Here is an 11,285-nt window from a genome sequence, read left to right on the forward strand (position 1 = left end):
CTTAACGGGGTCTCAGTTGCACCACTTTAGTATTGAATAATGAGTGTCCCGTTAGTCAAGCTCGTTGACCCGGTGGAAAAAATTACGGTGCTCACTTGGCAGCTGACTAGGTCATACGTGGCTTCACAGCTGTAAATGTATGGATGTGTTGTAACATCTAAAATGAAAATAAAAACAAACAAAACGATTCAGTCCTAATTCAAACACAGTTACGGATAGCCCAAGGAGATTTGGGGGAGAAAAACCCTAACCCGGCGATTACTCAAGAACCACCTCATCGCAGCGAGACTAACTAAGATTCGGCACCATCTAAGAGGTATGAACTCATTTCCTTCCGTATTAACATATATGTGTGTGTTTTGCTTGTTTGATTGATGTGTGTTGCACTTTAATTTGTTGAATCGCATGTATACTGAGTCGTATGTATATGTTTAGTTTAATTTATGTGTTATTGTAATGTCACAGTATGGATTCGTTGGCTAGTTTGTTTGTGCACTACCATGGGGATCTGTTGTATGAACCCTAGATTCAATACAAAGGTGGAGTAGTAGATGTAATTCCTGGGTTTGATACGGACGAGTTTTCATTTAGAGATTTGGATGATTTTGCTAAGAGTTACGGTTATGAGAATACTGATTTGGTTTATTATAAAAAAGGGATGGATATTGAGGATGGGGTGAAGTTGTTGTATGATGATAGTGCTGTGAGGGAAATGGTAGCTATTCACCTACCCTTAGGTAGGATAGATTTGTATGTTGATCACTACTCTTTTGACAACCCATTCAAAGAAATGACAACCAGTGACCTCCTACGAATTTGTTATGAAATCACAAATTAATAACGTATATACTTACAAACTTCAAGCAAATACAAAAAAGCTTCAAGATTAATAACTTGGGCCTAGCACAAGCGAAGAACCTCTTTCCTGGATTACTGTAAGTCCAATAAGTGTTCATCCTTGCCCTCTTACCACACATACAATACTTCTGTTCCGGATTCATTGAAGCAGATGAAGAACCTCCTTCTTGGCTCGTCATGATACTTTCAGCTTGGGGAATAAGATATTGAAGTTAGGTTACACAATGAATTTGGGGGTTTGAGTTTTGGTACAAGAACCCTAGCAACAACTATATATACTACCGTAATCTATCGATAGATACACCACAAAAACCACGTAGGACAACACCTAGCCGTTACAATTCACTGTGTCCAACGGCTACAAGCCACATCAGCTATCCGTCAAGTCAAACGAGCTTGACTAACGAGACACTCATTATTCTATACTAAAGTGGTGCAACTTAGACCCCGTTAAAAACAATCAAGCTTTTGATACATAGGCCTCACTTCAATGACTACTTTGATATTTAACCCCTTGTTAAACTCTTTACTTGGGAGGAGGGACAATCACATTTATACCCTCTTTCTTAAAGGGGAAAAAACATGTATTCACGTTAAAATAATTGTAAAAATCGGTAATCAATTATCGATTAAAAATTTATCAAAGACCTTTTGGATGAATCAGAGATTTTTGGATAAATTGAGAATTTTTGTCAAATCAGAATGTCATCGGTGATAAGTTTATTATTAAAAAAATTTAATAGATCGGGAATTTTGTTTTAGAACACTGCTTTAAAGGAATGTATTTTCATATCTATAGTTATATGAATACATCAACAACTTTTAAGTATTTGAAACATATTTTGACAAGAAATGTGCCAATGAGTAGCTAAAATTTTCCCTACCTTATAATTTGCTCACTATCCATCTTGTTGACCCCCTTTTGAAATGAAAACCAACTTATAAAGCAGACCTTAATACAAATTTCAGGGTTAAAACCAAGACAGATATTACTAATTAGTAATTACTAAAGATGAGAGGAGTAATCATGTAAAATAACTATGATCCTGTACACGTCAAATGTTACAACAGTCAAGAAAAGGAAAGGAGTAGGTTATACTTTTAATCGAGCGAATAATCTTATAACCTAATGTTTCTTTTACCAGGAGTTGCGGTTAATTCTCCGTATTCTCCTGCGAAACGGTCGACATGCCTCAATGCTGAGGTCAACAGCAGCAGCGAGAGCCATGAAAATGGCAGCATCCTCGACGCATGTAACATGTCGCATGGCTAACTGCACTAATGGCTTGCTGCTCTTGCCTTCCCCCTGTACTCTGCAGCTCATGACAAAGCCTCCTATGGCAGGACTTAGTGCTGCAAAGTCACCACTGCTTTGCGGGCTTGGTAAGGGAGTAGCTGCAGCACGAACCTGTCTGTCTGTGTCGATGTAAAATTCCCCACCCTTTTCAGCATTGATGAGGATTTCAGACATAAGAAGTTCTCCCCCTTCTTGGCCTTCGGAGAGCAGGTGAAAACGGCAGCAAATGGTGTCTCGGATACCACGTTCACGCCATGCTTCAAGCTTACCCCATGGGAGCCAACTGTCAGGTCTGCAAGCATCAGGTCGAACAATCAACCAAGCTCCTGGGTTGGATCTGGCAACCCAATCACAACCTGTTGAGGGCACAAAGGGAGTTGTTATAAAGGCTGCTGCAACAGCAGATCCAGAGAGATCATGTATCTTCACCTTCCATCCCTTTCTTTCTCTTTTATCAGCTTCTTGGTTGGAACCATCGAGAGAACTTGACCCATAGGCACTTAATGGATCTACCTGAGATTGCCTAAAAAACACATTAACAATATTACAACCCAACAGGAACTCGCTGAACGTTAATTTACTGTTCTCTTCATAGAAGGCTATCACTAATACCATATTAAAAATATATAGGTATCAATGCACAATACCAGAACAGAATGGATACTCTTGAAACCCAATTATCGGTTTACTATAGAAAACTAAAACAATACACATACAAGAACATCCACACTTAGCATCTTTACCTTGCTTGCAAACATGCCTATTAATATAAAAAGAAAACTATAAATGCTATAACATCAAAACCTAGCACATATACACATAAACGTCTTCCTTTTTTGGGGCCGGGGTTCTAGTTAAATGAGCAACATTTCTCAAAGGAAATTTACGTTTGCCAACATAAATATAGTTGATTCAGATTATTAAGCATTTATTACAATAAAGAACACAGCTTAGTTCCTTAATATATTTCAGCTTAAACCGTATAGTACAGAGTTATTATGTAAATTACCTGTCTCGAGTAAACTTGCAACTGAAAATTGGCTGTCTGATATTGCCTTGAAGCTGAACTATTTGGGGGCTCAGTTTCGTCTCTTCCTCAAATTGGAAGACGTATCTCGGATCTGGATCCAATTTAACTCTCAAATGAAGCTCTGCTCCAGGTTTTCTGCTGTCCTGCTTACTTTTGCCAATTCTTGTCCAACCACTGAAAAGAATTGCAGGCTTTCCTTCTCCCCATTCAGGAGTAACCTCTAGCTTAAAGGTTCCTATCTGCTTTTTGGAGCCTACACCACAATTGGACCCCTTCTGCACAGTAAAAACGACTATTTCCAAACATGCATGAGGAGCATAGAAGCATCCAGGTGTCAGCAAGGCTTTCAAATCAGCTTTCTCTAGATAAAAGCTAGAGGCAATGCTAGGAGAATCTGGTGCAGCTTCAGGAGAAGATACAAAGGGGATTGGTACTGTTTGCACAGGGAAACCTCTCAGCCGGATCTCACACGAATACGGCAATCCTGATTTTCTATTATTTACAGTTGCCGCGGGAAATCTTAACCCCAGTGAACCAATTGACAACCTTATAAATGCCTGAGGATCCATTCTAGTCACAATTTCTTCAACATTTTTTCAAATATTTAATCTTATTTGAGCTCCAAAATACCTGCCAGGTCAGTCACAAATACTTAAAACATAAGAGGTCAACCCATTTTGGTATAGATGCAGATAGTGGAAAACTAACTTGTTCCACAGTTAGGGTCACAACTTATCAATGTATAATCGGGGGTTTTTCCTACAAAGGAAAGTGTAATCCCTCCTAAAAAGGAGGTTGTACTCTTTTTTTTCATGAAAAGACAGTTTCAAGGAATTATTCTCAGCAAATGTTAATCCAAAATAATACAATATCTTCGAGTGAGATAACTTCATCTTATTGTGTATATTTATATTACTATATGTTTTTATTATTGAAAGTCAACATGAAATGAAATGATTCTTTAATGTGTGAGACTGCAGATATAACAAATGAGAATCTTTTTGTGCAAGGAAGTGACACATTGCAAGTTTACGAGTACGATTCTCACCGCTACTTGACTTTGTAACTACCATGTGGAGAATTCCATATGGGTTACTCGTTACTTAAAGCCACCAATTTACATACATAAAAGAATGTAAATTTATAGGATAACTTAATTGAGTAGTAACATTACCAAAGAGATCAGCAACACAAAAGGAAATCACAATCACATGAAGATGGCTTAGTAGGGCTACTTTTTAGCTTCGGTCCGCAATTTCTGACTGATGTCATGATGAAGAGTTTTAAAGAAATCTGTGATTTGGACTTGGCCAACAGAAACAAAAGCGCTTATAAGAACCTAACAAATGCATATCTATCTCATATGGAGAAGCCTTAAATTCGTTCCCAAACATGGGTGAGTCACGCCCTTCCCATCAAATGCAATCTTCCACACCTCATATTAATGTTTCTTAGTAATTGACTAAAAATTTTATACTAAAAAGGGCATGAAAGGACTAAGTATCACTTGATAGTAAAATAGTACATATACCATATATATTGGTACAATGCTGTGTTGCTATTGTATATTCAACACCAGTGCTTAATATCAAGTAAAACCACTAATCCTAATTTTACATGATATGGTCTTGGACAAATAATTACGATATACACATATAGCCGGTATTACATACAATCATTTCTATTTTTGCAAGTGTCAGTTGCACTCTCCACAAATTCTCAACCATTCATAGCAGTATTAGCCCTGTTGCAAATTTTATCAGTCATTATCGTTTATGCCTCTCCTCTCCCTCATTTCAGCAGAGCAATATCTCCTTTACAAAACCAACTAAACTTGCCAGAAATGACATTCTCCACTCTTCTCTAGCTAAATTGCTTTCTTAAACGTCCGACTATTTCGCAAACAAATACAATAATTGCAGAATTAAAATCAAATGGTATTCATATCAATTATTATTGCTTAATGTTTAGCTACACACGTCATTATTGTAAAACTCAAATTTTATGTTACTCCCCAGCCATGTCCCAACTAGTTTTATCCTAGAGTCAAATGCAGATTTATACAAGTGGAGTTTATGAGCTTCAAGATGATTTATGATGTATTTGGCTAGCCCCATAAACAGTCATGTAACATCTTTGTTATGTCCCCATGTAACCACCATAACTATATATGCTTCCACCATAGCACGGGTAGCTTTAAATTTATTATGTTGATTTATTGATAGAGTAACACTAGACCCAGATAGTTACAAATTGAGCACTGTACGTCACAAATTAAATATTTTCCTTCCGAATTTCCTATTGCTACCATCTGCTGATTTTGTTTACACTTGCTATAGTGAGTGTGATGAATAAATCAAGATAACCTAATGTCAATGTTTCCAATCGATGACACAGAGTGGGTTTATGAAGCCGGCAAATCATGAAAGCATAAAGGACTTCCAGCACCCTAAATAAATTGTAAGAAAATCAGCTTATAGTATAATATTAGAATACGACAAGTTTGCGGACAATTTACTACAAAGAATGATTTAACATACGAGTTCTGAACTAATAAACAGTACAACGACTATTGCTCGACCCACACATCACAATCACACTAGAGCTCCTCCATCCCAGATAATTAATGGAGTGACTAACGATTGAGTTTGACGAACACGCACACACATGCATGAGCATGTATGTCATGGAACCCATTACTACCATAGTTGTGCCATCTTAATCTAATATGGCCACAAATAGGCAAGAAAAGGCAATAAAAATAATAATGTAATGGCAAACTTTGTCGTATTTGACAATTGACATAGCCAAGGTACGCCATTTTAAAATTTAAGTAATTTGCAATACAATATGTAAGAGCTATATACTGAATTCGAGTATATTTTATTATATTGTTATGATGAAGTAGTGCATTCTGATTAATAAATTAAAGGCTTCCGATCATTCCAACAGAGACTGTGTCGCACGTCACTATAGATCCTTCTTTTTTATCACAACTTAAGGGGCCATATTTGTCTACTTCATAGTTTCCGTAAAACTCAAGTTATGTAGTGTGATCAATTTAGAAGAAAAAGCAAGTGCACAACAAAATGTTTATAGAAACGTATCAGCTATGAATTTATGTAATCTAACCCTCAGCACACCATTTACTACAATCCACTATGCATGTAACTTAGTCTAGAAACCGTAAAGCGTCCAGTTCCTAATATACAAACCAAAGTTCTTTGCTTTACCTTGTTAGTCACTGATACTAGAACATGTGCCCACATGTGGCTCTAACTGTTACTAGCCAGTTTATATGTGTGTATTAAGCAAATGATATCCAAATAAGAAACATTATAGCTGTGTTTTACAGGGCCCTTCCGGAGCAAGGCGATAATGACTCACCAATGTATAGTAGACCCTGCAGACCTGGACTTAAAGTATTACAAGGAAATTGGTAGAAAAGAAACTAGATTTTCTTTGAACAATATGAATACATAATCCAGATTTCAAACATCACAAGCTGACGGAAAGAAGAGATAAAGGTGTATGAAGCAAATCCAAGCTATTTTAACTTCTATCATAGGCTTTGCTCAACAAGGTAATTCTCAACAGGACAACAGTAATCTTCGTCATTTATCAATAAAATGCTCCCACCAGTCATTTTGCATAATCAGATACTACAAGACCACAAAATTACTAATAATGTCATTACTACTAGTCATAGTAATAATGACAGTGCTACTGGTCATTTATGTGAAGTAAACTTCTTCATTCGATAGTTTGATACTAATAATACTACTGGCAGAAGACTTGAGAAACTACGCTATAAACGAGCATGTCTTGTTTTCTACGGAGTAGTCTCTATAATATCTGCCTCATTGCAAGTTGTCCAATAAAATTATCTTCTATGATCTATCATAAATGACTAAACCTACGAAAATGCCTCTTCCAGTTCTACTTTCTTACCATTACAGAATGTTATCTGGTATTTGTATGTGTATGCTTCACTTTCTCTGATTCACCTTCAAAACCCAAAGGACTCAAATATATACTTACAAGATGTAACCAGCAAGACTTGCAGAATGCATTAATCTATGCTACCCATTACCTACTTCCCAATTTTATATCTTCTGAGACATACAAAACAACTCTCACATATCAACTAATTTGGTGATCCTTACGCATACAAACATAATCACATATTTACCATAAATTCTCACCTAAATTTTGCACACATTAAACACACATCAATAAAGTACCCAGTCTTCTCTTTCACTCAACTTGACTTTCCCAAACCTCAAGTCTCCAAACATAGGCAAGCAAAGCACATGACACATACATATACATATACCCACACACACAGACACACACACAAATACCCTTCCAGAATGCAAACCAAAAAGGCAAGAACTCAAACAAGCAGCTAAAATAGTCACAACTGCACAAATATACCCAAAAAAAATTACCAACAAAATAAACAAAGTCAAAAAATGATATTGTACCTTTACTAAGAAGCTTTATCTTCCTCAAAAGCACAACCAAAGCCACTTTCAAACCTGCAATCACTCCAATTCCTACATAAACCTGAAAAAAGCTTCATACTTTCTTCATCTAATCACCAAAAATCAATGACCCAAATGAGCTAACCAACAACATTCAAGATTAAACCCCCTTTCTTGCCACCAAAACAACCCAAAAGCTCTGACCCACCAATTTTCTCAATATAAAAATGAAAAATGAAAAACACCCAAATCAAGAAAATGATGGAAAATCGAGAAAACTGACGCTGGGACTCGAGGTGTGATGAATAATTGAAGTAAAAGTACCAAAACCCTCCAATAATATCATGCACAGATCACGAGAAACACCATATATACACACACATACTTGCACTTACATGTGTATATGTCTGTATATCTACAGGGTATATATAAATTTCAACGTAGAGGGAATTGAATAATAATAAAAACACACTGAAGCTGAGAGAGAGAGGGGGAGAGAAATAAGATAAATAAAAAATAGCTAGTGCATTATTATTATTTTGGAAGAAACAGGCGGAGAAAGTAAAGGGAAAATATTAAATTTTAGTGTAAAGCTTATACACCAAACCAGAAACCACCAAATTTATTTATTGTATTTTAAGGTGTCGCTATTATAAAATATAGAGGTACAGTTTGTATTATATTTGCTTATTTTTTAATTAAGAGGAGAAAGAAAATGAAATTTGAGGAAGTTAATATCTAATTATTTAATGAGCAGGTGGTGTTTAGTATATAGTATTTTTCTTGTTGGGGATTATATATATATTAAGATAGATTCATGCACATGTACTCGCGATTTAGCATCTAAATTGTGAGAGAAAAATAGAATTTGTTCCTTTGAAGTTATTATGTTTACTTATTTTTTTGTCAGAAAATAAAGGTAATTTTAATAATCAGAATATAATATAATCAAGATAGACCCTAATTACTCATATAATGAGGTTGGAAAGAGATAACAGGCTGAAAATAATTAGTTGATTTGTTTCGTGATTTATCTGGTGTATAAATTTAAAATTTTTAAAGCTGAAAATGAAATCGAAGATATTTTAAATCACTTAAATTGTTCCAACTCCTTAAAAAGCAGCAACATCATAATTGACATTGTCACGTAAAAATGAGCGTTGAAAAACCCTAATCATATAAAAGTGAGATTGGAATAGCAACAACTCAACTATATACCTCTCGAATTATGCTGGATATCACTATAGACATTCATGAAATGTAAACTCCCAATAAATGAATAATCTTTGGTTTGGAAAGGTGAGCTTTTGTCATTATCACCACAGTTCAGATTTGACAAAAATATTTTCAATAAATCCAACATCAAATAAACACATACGTAACTAAACGAAAAATATAACGAAAAACTCGAGAGTGACAAAACAAACATACCCCAAAAGAGGGGCACACGAACACACAAAAAATTGAGTTTTATTGAAAGAAAATCAACCAAAGTGAAAGAAGATAAATGGATTGGGACTGTCGATCGAGAGAAAAAAATCAATGAAAATCCCTCGACCAGCTTGAAAAAGGACAAAAAATAAAGGATAGTAAGTCGCTCTTCAAACACTAATTTTTGGAAAGAAGAATTTTACATTTAATTAATTTAATATTAAATTAGAAAAATATGAATGTCAAAATGACCTTGGATTAAGATAAACAGATAGAAAAATGGAAACAGCTGTAAACAACAACTAGATGACTATGAGAGCGAACAAAATCGTTTTCCCAAGAGCATGTGGGTGAGGCAAGGCTTGGCTCATCAGTGGGCGTGTAATGGCCCGACCCGGTTTCAAACATGACAAATACAAATCAGTTCTCCAAAATCGTTTTCTCCTTGATCTTTTTGTACATATTTAATTTTTTTCAACTGAATATTTCTATTATTTTTAGATTGTTTTTAGAATTAAACTATCTTCCACTCGTTTTAATTCAGAGAAAATCAAAAATAATAACTTTAAGGGTCCGATATATTGAAATGTATGCAAAAAGTCAAATATCATATCATAAAAAATTAGAGGGAATGTAGGTTTGTAAATTTATTTTGCTCTATAAAAATTGAATTATGGTTAATTTATACTAATTTTTTATAAATATATTCATATTTGTATAAGAATGTAATTTCGTAAGAGAAATATTTCATTCAAGAAAATTAATTATCAAATTAAAGGACATGCAAAATATCATACGACTAGACAATAAAATTTTAATATATGAAAATAGAAATTCTCAAACTAAATACCACCTGGTTACTAACTTGTCAATAAATAAATTAATCCAAGATTAAAACTGCGCGATTTTCTGAAAAAATAAAATAAAATTTTCAAAAAGACGAATTCCAAACTAATATAAAATATAAATTGAATAATATAATAAAATACAATCGAAATGAACTTCTTGATTTATTGAATTAATATAAGTGGGCAGTTGGAAACAAATATTTAATTTTAAATAATTGATTACAAATATCAGGATTTGAATTGTTATTTCATTTATTATATTTATACTAATATTTGAATCTCCTAAATTTCAAATTAAATTAAAATTCATATTCTGAAACCTGTTATTTGTTCAAATTCAACTTTTCAAATAAAATTTAAATTCTCAAATAATTCGTAAATATTATGCAAGAGCAAGACTATTCTAGAACGTAAGCTTGATTTCTAAAATTCTTCAAACTTATTTTTTAATGCAAGAAGATTTCATTAATTTAAATATAATACAGCCGGGACAAACTCACAATTTCTTTGTTTCTTGATCGTTTAACACATAGAATTTAAAAATTCTTGAAGGTAAAAACGAAATCAAAGACATTCCAAGCGATCTAAATTGCACCAAAATCTCTGGAAATAGTAACATCACAACTGACCATATCACGTAAAAACCATTGTTAGCCCAATGTTCAGAAACACCAATCGCTTAAATTAAGATTGGAGAAGCAGCACCACAACTATCTACATGCCGGACACTAGCTATAGACATGTCGAAGGCACCACAACTATCTATATGCCGGATACCAGCTATAGACATGCCGAAAATGTAAACCCGTGAAGGATGAATAATCTGTGATTGTGAAAGGTGAGATCTTGCAATAATCACCACCATCCCAGAATCGATACAATTTTTGCAGATCACCAAAAATATCAATAAACTCGTTCTCAACATATCCAACACTAAATAAACCCAATCACAACTACACAAAAACATAACAAAACACTCTAAAAAGAGAGACAAAGCACACAAACACCCAAAAGATTGGGTTTTATTGAGAGGAAATTAACGAGGGTAAACAATAAATGAAAAACTTGGGGTTTTCTGTCGGAGAAAACCAGTGGAAGCCACTCGATTTACCTGAAAATAGACAAACTCTGATAGAAGAGAGGAGAGGAGGGAGGTGGCTGCGATAGTTTTTATTTTAAATTCTTCAACTATTACTCTTTCAAGTTTTTGTAACTGCGAGTTTTTTGGATCTTCAACCTTCATGAGCCTCATATGTATACTAAAAGAGTGTCAAAATTAAGTTCCTTGCAACACATGTAAGAAATTTGAGTAGTTTGGCTGAACTTATAACTTA

The 11,285-nt window shown here is 34.5% G+C and overlaps 1 protein-coding gene across 1 annotated transcript; it reads right to left on the bottom strand.

Annotated features, from left to right (window-relative positions):
• Positions 1 to 1,883: 1,883 nt before the first annotated feature.
• LOC108219136 (uncharacterized) lies at positions 1,884 to 8,189 on the bottom strand. The gene is made up of 3 exons (XM_017392425.2): positions 7,673 to 8,189; positions 3,165 to 3,815; positions 1,884 to 2,678 (listed from the first exon to the last, which is right to left on the bottom strand). The coding sequence occupies exons 2-3, from the start codon at positions 3,752 to 3,754 to the stop codon at positions 1,997 to 1,999; spliced, it is 1,272 nt and encodes a 423-aa protein (XP_017247914.1). The 5' UTR covers positions 3,755 to 3,815; positions 7,673 to 8,189; the 3' UTR covers positions 1,884 to 1,996.
• Between the last annotated feature and the right edge of the window lie 3,096 nt (positions 8,190 to 11,285).

Source organism: Daucus carota, chromosome 4 (assembly GCF_001625215.2).
Source record: "Daucus carota subsp. sativus chromosome 4, DH1 v3.0, whole genome shotgun sequence".
Classification (NCBI taxonomy): domain Eukaryota; kingdom Viridiplantae; phylum Streptophyta; class Magnoliopsida; order Apiales; family Apiaceae; genus Daucus; species Daucus carota.

Excerpts from the sequence above, each read along its gene's own strand:
- LOC108219136 (XM_017392425.2), bottom strand. The coding sequence starts at position 3,754 with ATGGATCCTCAGGCATTTATAAGGTTGTCAATTGGTTCACTGGGGTTA. Across the intron at positions 2,679-3,164 it reads TGCAAGTTTACTCGAGACAG|GCAATCTCAGGTAGATCCAT; the intron begins GTAATTTACATA and ends TGTGTTTTTTAG.